Raw genomic sequence first — 13,642 nt, 5'->3', positions numbered from 1 at the left:
CACATCCATGTATAGAGGTACTTATTTTAAAATTGATTACTTCCTTCCTTTCCTTGGAAGATTCCCTCGTCCTTGTTTTTTGTATCAAGGTGGAGTAGTAGAAAGCCAAAAACTTTCTTTCCCAAAAATTAATCACTCCTAAAAATATAACCCCTTCAATTCACCAAAAAGAACTATCAGAATATGACCTAGTGTTGCCGATCTGACAAGGCTTAGTATCTTACAAATTGAATTAATTTATTCAAGTTGCCATACAAAATGTACTGTCTGACCCATTGAAAATGGAAGTATCCTTTGTGATACATATATTTTTCAACCAATTGGAATTAATTTATTTTCTTTAGCCAGACATTCGAGAAGTCTACTTGACCATAAAATTTCATGAACGAGTCTTCGTTTTTAGAGCTAACTATTATATTCCAATAGGTACCCCAAGTGTATTCTCATTTCCTTGTCAATGAACACCAGTTAACCTAAGTAAGAGGCCTGTTGAAAAAATAGGGTAAATTTTGATTGTTCTCAAATATTTATTTATTCATCAATTTCTATTTCGTCCTCGTTAAAGTAGTCTCCCTTGGATGTAATACACTTGTGTCAGCGTTTTTTCCAATCCTAGAAGCAGTTCCAGTATCCTTTTTTTTGGTATGTCATTGAGCTCTATCAGATGAAGAATCCATGAATTGTTTTTGCACAATACCGGACGTATTCTTCGTATTGCTCCTCACAAGCGGCGCATAATTCCTGAAGCACTACATCACGGTAATCGAAGAAAATAGTGAGCAAAACCTGGACACTTAATCGAACTTGGCGAGCTTTTTTTGGTTCTCCTGGGCTCTTCCATTGGGATGATTAGACTTTGGTTTAGATGTCAAAACCATATACCCATGATTTGTCACCATTCATGACCCTTTTAAGCAAATTTTGATCGCCGTTGATGTTACTCAACAATTCCTGAGGGATGCTCATGCGACCGATTTTTACATCAAAATTCAGCAATTTTGAAACGAACTTCGCTGCCACATGCCTAAAATTCACGAAAAAATTGCATGGCATAAGCCAATCAATACTGTGACATCCTCAGCAACTTCTCTAATAGTGATTCGACGATTCTCTATAACAATTTTCTTCACATGCAGCGTTCAGGGCGAGCGTCGTGATTCACATCTTTTCGACTTTTTATAGCTTTACCACTTGTAAACATTTTTCTGACTCTTTAACAGTTTCAATACTTACCTTAATTTTGTGCAGGGCAAAAATTTTCGTTTTTATCCGAAATGAAAAAAATTAAAATATAACTTGCAGTTTTCTCCTTCTATTCATTTTTTTCAAAATTTAACCAACTCAAACGTGTTTTTCAGATTGTTGAAGGTGAAAATCCTCAGAAAGATAGATACAAATTTCTCATTTCCTCCACAAACAATGACTCTTGTTCAATACAAACAAACCTTTTCCTTGAATCTCTGCCCATTGGTGAAAACCATATGATAATCCATTTGGTAGTTTTTGAGTATATCGCATTTAGACTGGTAGACACGGCAGGAGAGGAGGGACTTGTCGTATTTATTTATTTACAGCGTTGACTATTTTTACAATATAAATAAATTCACACATATGCACTATAACAATAATCTTTAACTATCAGCTAGATGCAGGGAAAAATATAAAAGAAAGGCAAAAATAAGCCAAACAATTACAAACTTTTCAGTCTTTTTAAATGGTTCCAAAATATAATTGAAAAGTTCTAAATCCATGTTGTAAGTGTTTGCAAGTCTCAAAACTCTGCCTATGCACTCATTCTGGCCATAGTTTGTATGATGAAAGGATACTTTGAAGATTTTTGTATTTCTTATTCTCTTTGAATTCACATTTAGTTATAAGTTCAACAAGTTCCGGGGAATTATTGCTACCATTGATTATTTTGTGAATTAGTGTAAGATGTAATTCCAATCTTCTGTGAGCCAGAGTATTCAAGTTGAGAATGTCCAATATCATAGTTATATTTACCACTGAGGATACACTACAAAAACACACTTTTTACAGCATTGACTAGAAGGTAACCCAGCCAGACCAGTAGTTTCATATACCAATACCCCTAATTATAAGCTATCGAAATTCTTAAATTGCAAATTCAGGGGGATCACTAATTTCAAACCTCACACCATACTAAGTTCTATAGACTTGACAAACAAACTCAACAACATAAAAATTAACAATAACATTAAATTAGTATTGTTTGAAATCAAGAACATGTTTCCAAATATTCTAACAGATGAATGCCTTCTCCTGATAAAAAACATATTAGATAGACATAATACTAACCCATATGTCAACAGTGAACTCTGTGAACTGTTCAACACGTGTTTAAAACAAAACTATTTTAAATTCAATAATACATTTTATATACAAAATTCAGGCCTACCGATGGGATCACCAATAAGTCCGTTACTAGCTGATATCTTCCTAAATAATTTAGAGAATAATCTAATTTTGAATATCTCTCTTTCCCATAAACATATTGTATTCTGGTTTAGATACGTAGATGACATATTAGTAGGCTTTGATGGTTCAACTAGACAAATATCTCATTACTTGAAATTCCTCAATAGTCTACACGATAAGATCAAATTCACCGTAGAGACAGAAGAGAACAATGGGATAAATTTTTTAGATCTGACAGTATCCAAAAACAATGATAAACTCGACTTCAACATTTTCCGAAAAAACACATTTACAGATTGCACAATACCCATTGACTCTTTTAACCTGATTTCACAGAAATTGTCTGCATTCAGGTCAATGATACATAGGGCTTTCACAATACCCCTTTCTGATCAAAAGCTCCGAAATGAAATCTCAATCATCGAACAAATAGCAGTTAATAACAAAATACCTACCACTCTAGTTAACAACATTATAATGAAATATCAACAAAAATCAATAATGAAATAACTATATTCAATTTCCGCAAGACCAGAACACAAATATGTTAGTATCAATTATGCCGGTAGAATCTCCGAGAATATTAAAAATTATCAATCAAAATTCAATCTACAAACATCCTTCACATCCAACGAAAATTTAGGAAACATATTATTTAATGCCAAACCTAAATTAGACAAAAGGAAGAGATCTGGTATATATCGACTAGAATGTGGTGAATGCCCCGCTATATATACAGGCCAAACTAGTAGAGATTTTGATACAAGGTACCATGAACATGTCATTTCGGATAAAAAATCATTACTGTACGAACATCTTCAAAATTCGAAACATAAAATAGATAAAGATAATTTAAAGATCCTTCATACATGCGAAAAAGGGAAAATGATGAATCTGTTGGAATCTATGGGAATAAACAAGTCAAAGAAAAATCCCAATTCTATTGTCCTCAACAAACAACTTGATCTAAATAATATTCCTCTCCTGAATCTATAATCCAGTTCCCAAAACCTACATTATATCAAAAACTTTGTTTGGTTATGTTCATGGATATTACAAGTATACAAAATGTAGGTACCAAATTATTTATGATAGGATAGGCAACTTGGGTAGAAATTACTCAGATTTAAATGTAATCAGTTAGTTTTGAAAATGGTGTAATAGCCGAAACTAGTCAACAATAAAGAAGTATCGTGGAAAATAGACAAAAGTGTGAACATGAATTTCCACAAAATAAACAAGTCGTCAATCAAAGAAGTTATATTTACCAATATAATATTCCAGAGTGCCTTGAACATTATCAAGCATATCAATATCCACCAAATTGTGAAGTATTCGATTATTTTTTCAACAATTTAACAATACATGATTTTTAAAGAAGAGAGAGAAAATTCCTCTGCAGATCTAAGAGTGAAGCCTAACATTTTTAGTGCTCTAGAAGTTACATTAGCAATATAGGGTTTGAATGACATATATGGGTCAAGAGTGATTCCTAAATCTTGTATTGTATTTGTTGTTTCCTTTTCCGATTGCTTGATTTTATATGGACTCATGGGATTTTTGTTTCGGTAAAAAGTAAATTTATGACGTTTGTCTACATTCAATTGTAATAAGCTTATATCACACCAGCATACAAAGTTAGATAAATTCTACTGTAATAATTGAGTATCAGATGTGTCATGAATAACTTTGAATATCTTCAGATAATCAGCAAACAGAAGAAATTCACAATAGAGAATAACATCATTCATAGTTAGGGTGAAAAGTAATGGTCTCAAATGAGATCCCTGAGGTACACCAGATTGCGATTGGTGAAGATAGCGGGTTTTCATATTTTACATATTGGACTCTGTAGGTAAAATAATTTTCAAAAAATGTAAAAGCGTTTGGTTTATGCAACAACATAATGTGAAAAACTCGGTCAAATGCCTTTGAAAAATCTGTGCAAATAGAATCAACCTGTTGTCTCTTTTCAAAGGCATTTATTGTAAAGTGTTGATAAATGACCAGATTTGTGAAGAAAAGAGAAATTGAACTTTCTATGTTTTTTACCACTTTTATGTGTAACTAATGTTACTGCAGTTTCGTCTTATGCGGACATTTTCAAGGAAAGTACCTCTATTAGTACCTACAGGTGTGGTATATAAGGGCTAATGTAATGAACCACTGTTAGTTTATAGTATAAGTTCTTATCTCACCAACCGTCAACAAAAGGTTTCCATAGAAGGAAACAGCTCACAATAGTTAAAGCTGATATGTGGAGTGCCACAGCGCTCTATTTCGGGACCCCTTTTGTGTGCTATCTACACATCTCATCTTGCAAAATGTTTAAAATTTTGTAATATACATTTGTATGCAAACGATACCCAGTTCTATTATAGCTTCTCACATGAAATGATGTATAATGCATGTACTCAAATCAATAGTGACTTAAAATTATTTATGAAAAATGCTTCCGATCACTGCTTAAATATAAATTGTAGTAAATCCAATGTTATTGTTTTCGGACCAAAAGGCCCTAGAAATGATATTTGCAAATCTGTGAAAGTAGTAGTAAATGATCATGTACTTGGGTTTGTCCCAGAAGCCAAAAGCCTGGGCATCATGTTTTAGATAAGAACTTGAAATTCGAAAGCCTGGTTAATCAGTTTATTAGGCGTGCATATTATTCGCTCAAAATTATATATGGACACCGAAATTTCCTACCCATGAAGGTGAAGGTTGTGCGAATCATTAGTTTTATCTATATTCAATTATGCTGATGTATTGTATGGTCTATGTTTAACCAACCAATTCAAGAAAAAGATACAAAAAGTTCAGAATTCCTGCTTACGGTTAATTTTTGGTATTAGAAGAAGAGAAAGAATATCACATTAACTGAAGGATACCGGCTGGTTAAATATGAACGACAGGAGAGTGTTACATGCTGCAACTTGGTTTCACAAAGTAATTAATAGTAAAGTGCCGTCTTACTTACACCAGAAAATTACTTTTAGAACTGATGTGCATAATATTAATGTAAGGTATAAAGGCCGACTAACTCCGCCATCCTTTCGCACAGAGTTCTTTAGAAGGAGTTTCAGCTACCAGATCTGTGCAATTTATAATGACATTCCCGAGCCCATGAAACGAGATGATTTCAATCATTTTAATATCAATTTCAAACGATTCTTATTATCTTCAAACTATTAATGACCCAATAGCTCCCTACCTGTTAGAAATCTATAAATAGTCATATTATTTTGAGATATAAAAATTCTTTTTGTTTATTCCTTTGCGTACTAGGCAACATTTTTGAGGTTAAGTGGAAGAGCAATTGAATGATGACTTGTCATCATGTAAATTGAACTTCGCCTTTTATCTTCTTATAATAAATGAACTGTACCTACATAATTAATTTGCTAAATGTATTAGAAGATAATAAAGACGATATTATTATTATTATTATTATTATTATTATTATTATTATTATATTATTATATTATTTATTGCCCTTAATACACTTATTTGCTGCATTGTTGCGAAATCATTCAAAATCCTCAATCTCGAGTCTCCAACGTTTTCTATCTCTCTGCCAGCGTAAATCCTATTTTTCAATGTCCCCCATAGAAAACAGTCCAATAGCCCATTAATTGTCACGAAATGGAATGACTCCAATTCGAACATTTATTGCACAATAAATTTTTTTGTGTATATAAATTACTTACTTCATTTCAATTTTCATTATAACTGTAGTGTTCGTTTCGGATGTTATTATTGCTACCATTTTTTTTCTGCCATCAAAACACATATAATATATTTTTGTTGTAGATATGTTTCAGATAATCATACAAGGTTTTCTTATTCGAAGTTCATTGTAGAAAACGCTCGGAGCAATGGAAAAAATGTGAATATGTCCCTGAAAAGTAAAAAAAAACTCTACGGTACATAGGGAGACGTGAATGTTGCTATTGTGTTTTTATTCAACTCAGTCAACCAATTTTCAGGGCCGTAATTCAAAAGGGAATAATTCACAAAATTATAATCGTGTTAGGAATCACACGTTAAAAGGTAAGACCTCGTTAATCCTTAGCTCGCACAAGTTTCGACTTCTGAGGGTTGTCGTTCGTAGGGGTGCGACAGCTGGTTAACGGAAAAACAGATTTTAAAACAGATTACCGAAAAATCCCGAAATATAAAATTTTATTCAATTTCTCAGTATGAAGTGAACGTCTACGATCCAAAAACTACAACAAAAAATACAGGTCCGTATTTACAAATTCAAAGATGGGGGTGGCCCAAGTCAGATGACACCCTGTATAAAAGAGTCATGGATATATTCTGAGAGCCTACATCAAGTGCCAATAGCAAAATGTGGACAGATTTTCAATATGTCTCCGAGTAAAGAAGATATAGGCAAAAAAATAAATTGGGATTTTTTTGTTTTTCCTGTATATCTCCAGAACCAAAAGAGCTATATTCGATTTCTTTACATCATTGAATAGGTCTCTAAAATACGCAACTTTGCCATAATTTAATCGACACTCTATCTCTTATCGTTTACGAGATCCCCATGTACAGAAACGAATTTGAATAGCCCTGTATATAAGAAATAGTATACAGACAGATTCACAGAATCATTGCTATTTTCGCTGACAGATCTAGAAATATTTGGGATTATTGTTGATGTTATTCTCTGATTTATTTATATATGCTTGATAGCAAGTATTTCTCAAAGCTTTTAATTTATCTCTCAGATAACAAAATTCTTCATATTTATATCATTAGATATTCATTATATCTAATGATGAATATTTGTTATAACACCTTAAAGCACTTTAGGAAAATAATTTCGTCAATTGTTTTTTGTTGTTACAGGGTTTCTAAAAAGGGAATAATCAAGCCGTACATGACTTCAATGCAAACAGGACAATCGTGCAAATTTCATCCAAAATCAGTTTTGAGCCGTACGAGGAGTTTTTCATTTCCTCTAGTGGTGTACTACAAAAAAATGAAATCGACGTGCGACTTTATTTACGACGCCACGATGGTACATCCATTACCCATTTTATTTTTCGGTGATCGGTACATCCATTCCGAGGCAAATGGGAAGCACATTGTCGGTGTCAACAATATGGTTAGATTTACGGCGGACTCCGAAAGAACGGTCTCTATCATCAGAGATCTGAGGGATAGGCTGTTCTGGTTCTTGGAACACAAGATCACTCATCCTGGCAGTGTCAATTGGACAAGTTCATCTGATGAACTGAATGTATTAAAGTTAGTATAAATTTCATTTGGAAAGAACTTTTCAATTTTTTTTACCTCAACCTAATCCTACCTTCTCTAACTTTTTGTATATTAGGCAAGTGTGTTAACATAATTTTCCAAATGTTTTCCATTAATCAATCAAGTCCTCATCAAATGGAATTTTTTTTGTTCATCTCTTCAAGCAAATTTTGATATCTCCATTAGGTTGTGCTTTAAAAATGATGCCAAATGACATGCATATGACCGATCAAGTGATTTTTCTTCCCTGTCAAATTTGACATTTTTTCCAAAAAATGTTCAGAAAAGCAGTTATTGCTGGAAATTTCGAAAATCGGTAAAGAGAAAAGATGATTGTTTTTTCATTTTTTACCCATATACCAATTTTTAGCTCTCTAGTACAAATTTAGTTTTTTTACAATTTTTCGGAAATTTGACATTTGCTGATTTCTCAAATTTAGCCAAACCTCAACAAAGTTAGTGTTTTATGCCTAACTTATCTTTCCAACCCATTTTTATTATCAATTGCAATTCTAAATACAACTTATTTCGCAAAAATTTAAAACACCAGAAAAAATTATGCCAAAAATGATGCAAAATTGATACAGTTTTCAAAAACAGATAAATATTTCACTTTATTTCTACTTTTTGCGAAATAGCTTGATACATAAGCATAATTAAAAAACAATATTAATGAAAAGTCAATAATTTATTCTTTACTGCACTTTTCAAACAGTTAAACTTTGATTTACTAATTACGAAAAATCCAACGCAATTAAACTAAGGGAAGGAATTATATGAAAGTAATTTCACATTTACTAAATATCTTTTATGAGGTATGAATGAACAAAATTACTTCAGAAATCAATTTAGATTTTGTTGCCTAGAAAACTAAACCGTAAAAAATTCTAACAAACATCTGTTAAAATAAAGTTATAATTTAAATTAAGAACACTAAATCAAATCGAAACATATGCCTAAACCATGTAAATACCAATAGAAATACAAAATAAAAAGTCACATTTCGGTGTGCCTTCTACCACGTTCAATGCACGCAATTGTCCTTTTTAAAACATCTTTAACTGCATTCTTTATACTACGGGGTTTCGTGCTTACAACACATTCTCGAATAATTGTCTCTAAATGATTTATATCTCGAAAAGATCTTTGCTTATACACCTTTTGTTTTAAGTAACCCCACAAGAAGAAATCTAGTGGGGTTATATCAGGAGATCTAGGCGGCCAAAAATGTTCCATATTGCGACTGATTACTTTGCTCCTAAATATTTCCAAAAGACGCTCTTTAACCACCCTTGTAGTATGAATAGGTGCACCGTCACACTGATACCACACAACATTTCTTACTTGAAGGGGCATATTATCCAAAACTTCAGATAGTTCGGTATTCACAAAGTGTAGGTAGTCCGCAGAATTTAAATTATGTCTAAAAAAGTATGGTCCTATAATTTGATCGTTTAATATGCCACACCATACATTCGTCTTGAACGAATATTGATCTCGACATTCGATTACGGAATGTGGGTTTTCTTTTGCCCACCACCTGCAGTTTTGCGAGCTCACAACGCCATTTGAAGAGAAGGTCGCTTCATCTGTCCATAAAATTTGATAAGGAAAATGATAATTTTCTTCTTTTTCCCCTTGAAACCAAAAAGAAAAATACAAGCGCATATCGAAGTCCCTTTCTTTTAATGTATTGATAAATTTCGGTTTATAAGGCGTATATTTATTTTTGTGTAAAATACGTCGTACACTCTCTCGGTTAACATCTGTTCTATCTGCAATATCTTGAATACTTGTTTTTTTATGTTCTACGACATCCAAACATATTTCAAATTCCACTTCTTCAGTATGTCTAGAAGGCTGATGTGCTTTTCTAAAATTACTCTCAACCGAGCCAGTAGATTTAAACTTAGCTATTATCCTACTAACTGTTGACTGATGAATATTTCTTGCAGGATGTCTGGCATTGAAAATATCAGCTACTTGTCGGTGATCGGTATTCTCGACGCATATTAAAACAATTTCAATTTTCTCTTGAAGATTCAGCATTTTTAACAACACACTAGACAACGAATAAACTATTTTAAATCTAAAACTGATAAACACTATTTTGAGTTATTCAACAAATGTCATATGACAATAAAATATTTTGCTTATTCAGTTCAGTTCAATTGTTTCCACAGTACCCTTAGTTTAATTTCGTTGTAATTTTTCGTAATTAGTAAATCAAAGTTTAACTGTTTGAAAAGGGCAGTAAAGAATAAATTATTGACTTTTCATTGATATTGTTTTTTAATTATGCTTATGTATCAAGCTATTTCGCAAAAAGTAAAAATAAAGTGAAATATTTATCTGTTTTTGAAAATTGTATCAACTTTGCATCATTTCTGGCATAATTTATTCTGGTGTTTTAAATTTTTGCGAAATAAGTTGTATTTAGAATTGCAATTGGTAATAAAAATGAGTTGGAAAGATAAGTTAGGCATAAAGCACTAACTTTGTTGAGGTTTGGCTAAATTTGAGAAATCGGCAAATGTCAAATTTTCGAAAAACTGTAAAAAAACTAAATTTGTACTAGAGAGCTAAAAATTGGTATATGGGTAAAAAATGAAAAAACAATCATCTTTTCTATTTACCGATTTTCGAAATTTGGAGCAATAACTGCTTTTCTGAACATTTTTTGGAAAAAATGTCAAATTTGACAGGGAAGAAAAATCACTTGATCGGTAATATGCATGTCATTTGGCATCATTTTTAAAGCACAACCTAATGGAGATATCAAAAGTTGCTTGAAGAGATGAACAGAAAAAATCCCATTTGATGCGGACTTTATGTGTGACACTGTATATATACAGTTGACTCGCGATAGTCCAGCACTAAAGGACCGCGGGGGTGTATTTAATTGTGTTCGGTCTCAAAATCTTGCTATCGAAATTATTATTCTTTCAAGTGAACTGTGAATCTTAAATTTTTAGTATTTAGCCTAGAATAGCCAACTCTAAAATTTCTACAACAAAGCAGATTAAATTGAAAGGGTTATATTTTCAGGAGTGACTAATTTTTGGGAAAGAAAGTTTTTGGCTTTCTACTACTCCATCTTGATACAAGAAAATGTGGAAATCTTCCAAATAAAGGAAGAAAGTAATCAATTTTAAAATAAGTAACTCTATACATGGATGTGTAGATTACGCAAAGAAGTAACTTTCAGTCACAATCAATTTGAATAGTATGTCTTGGAAGTGATCATTTGTATATGTCGAATAGGTTGAAACTGATTGACTTTATCTATTGACGTGCACTTTTTGTGTTCAATATTTGAAGTCTTGTTATTGAAGTCCTCTATCATGAATAGCTATAGTAACGCAAAGATGGCTAAGATGCTTTTCATTAACGAATTTGCTGATGGCAATTCATTGGAAGCTAGGCGGTTGTACAGTAAACGATTTCCTAGTCGTAATGTGCCTTTCAAAGTATACACTAATGACTTCGTGAAACAGGAGAATTGAAGAGATACGGAGGACCAGGAAGGCCAATGACAGTAAGAACGGTAGAAGTAGAAGAGAATGTGCGGGGTATGATAGAAGAAGATCCAGGTACTTCTACTCGAAAAATGAGACCAGTTTCTCAAGAAACGCCATAAGGAATTTCCACAATAACCATGTTCAGGCTGAAGAAAATCTACATGAGGTGCTTGTAGATCGCTTTCAACATCAGTTCTCGTTGAACTTTTGGGTAGGAATTGTAGGTGACTTCCTAATTGGACCGGTATTTCCGCCAGGAAGACTTACCGGCGAGGTATACCGCAACTCTTTGGAACAAACGCTACCTCAGTTTCTAGAATTTGTACCATTGGTTACAAGAAATGCAATGTGGTTTGTGTGGTGCACCAGCGCATTTTAGCATATTGGCTCAAGAGTTTTTAACAGCAACATACAGAGATCTATAGATTGGTTGATGTGGACCTCACTTATGGCCTGCTCGATCACAGGACTTAAACCCCCTGGATTATTTCCTATGGGGCCACCTAAAGTTATTATTTCACACTACTCCAGTGAAAAATGTGGAAGATTTGAGAAATTGGATAATTGCTGGGCTTAACGCAATCAGAAACAATTTGAAAGAGTTTGTGAGTCGATGAGGAGAAGATTGGATTCTTGAGTCCGAGTGGGGGTTGTTATTTTCATGATTGAGATTAAGAAACATGTAATTTCTGGTAATAAATTGTTATTGTCGAAATTCTTTTTCGCTCCGTATCTTCGAAACGCGCCCTATCAAAAATCATCAAAGGACGAAATATCTTTAGAATAGTCCAAGGAATAGTTCCTTAATTTTTTACCGCATGTTCAATAAACACCCTGCATATTATGGAAATAAAGGGTATATTGTGAAGATTTTTAATTATCATCATGAATAAAACATTTTTGTTCCATTCAAAAATTATAAGTATTTTTCGTTGTACCTTGTGTTATTTGATAAATGAGAATAAAAGCTTTGTAATTTCTCATCACATTTCATGTTTTTAGGGCCATAATGGAGCTGATAACAAGTGAAGATATGGGAGATGTTGACGAAGAATCATTTGACGAAGATTTCGATCATGAAGATGACTGTTAGGAAAATTTTTTGGACTATCTTGTCACACATAAAACAATCCAGTATTGCGAATTATTGTTGATTTGTTTTAGATTTTCATAAGAATGTTATCGTTGTACGAGGTGTGTTTATGAAATAATGGTAATTTACATTTAAAAAAATTATTTATTCACATTAATGTTGTCTTCAAAATAGTCCCCATTAGCGATGCGGTCATCTGTACTTGTAAAACGATGGCTCTTTGAGGTTCTCTTCATTTTTGGAAATACGAGAAAGTCACACGGACCCATATCTGGCGAATATGCATACTGGGGCATCGTAACAGTTTTGTTTTCAGTCAAAAACTCGAGAACGAGTAATGAAGTGTAAATAATTGCATTATCGTTATGCAAAAGCCATAAATTGTGTTTCCACAATACTGGGTGTTTATTTCAAATTGCTCAACGTAAATCATGATGACTTTTCTGATTGTGAATCGGCGATCATTCATAACAGTTTCTTTCACTTTCCCATGATTTCATCGGTTGTTGATGTGCTGGAGCGTCCAGGGCGATAGTCATCTTCCACGTCTTCACGGCCACCTTGTTATCGCCGAGCTCTTAAAAACATGTCCAAACCTACGTTTTGCTAAAGACAAAGTAAACAACGAATACAGTTGAAATCTTAATCATACTTCACGACATGTATTCCGATGTAATAAAAAAACAAATGACTAACGGGCTATTCAAACCCCAGAAATTTAAAGATTCCTGTTGTTTTCTGAACATACCTCATATATTTTTTTAATTTCAACTGTTTTATTTATTATTCACTTCACTTTTTTAAATAAATCATGACAGCCATCCTTAGTTTCAGTTATTTCCGAAGCTATTTCAACAAAAATAATTGGTCGAATTTTATGTATCCTTTTTTCAAACATAATTTGTTGGAAATTTTATCAATTGTTCAGATCTAGCAGGAACAATTTAACATTCTATAATTCCCCAGGGAACAAATGTCTTTACTGAATCACCAATCAGCACAATATACCGGGTGTCCCACATTTTATGTGACAGGCAATATCTGGTTTGTTGAAGGAGATACACAAAAATGTTTCATACAAAAGATTTAGGAGTTCATGAGAGCTATATTTTGATATAATTTTTAAATATACAGGGTGTTTGGTGTAGGTGCTACAGACCAAAATTCTATTTTTTAAAATAGAACACCCTGTATATCATTACATATTCAGATGCTACGTTAAATTCTGATATCATTTCATGTTTGGTTTTTGAAATTCGGTTACGGCGTTATTGAGTTATTGCTTAAAATGTAAAGTCTTGAGAACGACTATTATTTTTAA

General features: G+C 32.7%; 1 protein-coding gene across 1 annotated transcript in view; it reads left to right on the top strand.

The window, feature by feature from the left end:
- The window catches only part of Rhau (ATP-dependent RNA helicase Rhau), a 46,927-nt gene extending 33,785 nt beyond the window's left edge, over positions 1-13,142 (top strand). Inside the window, exons 11-12 of the mRNA XM_074175816.1 lie at positions 7,297-7,698; positions 12,231-13,142. Of these exons, the coding sequence (XP_074031917.1) occupies positions 7,297-7,698; positions 12,231-12,321 (493 nt within the window). The 3' untranslated portion in view covers positions 12,322-13,142. The remainder of the gene's footprint in view (positions 1-7,296; positions 7,699-12,230) is intronic.
- Positions 13,143-13,642: the final 500 nt, after the last annotated feature.

Source organism: Leptinotarsa decemlineata, unplaced genomic scaffold (genome assembly GCF_025532065.1).
Source record: "Leptinotarsa decemlineata unplaced genomic scaffold, Ldec_3_MD MMD2_tig00001393_RagTag_RagTag, whole genome shotgun sequence".
NCBI lineage: Eukaryota > Metazoa > Arthropoda > Insecta > Coleoptera > Chrysomelidae > Leptinotarsa > Leptinotarsa decemlineata.
Note: the sequence above shows the minus strand (reverse complement) of the source record. Positions and strands in the feature narration are given on the sequence as shown.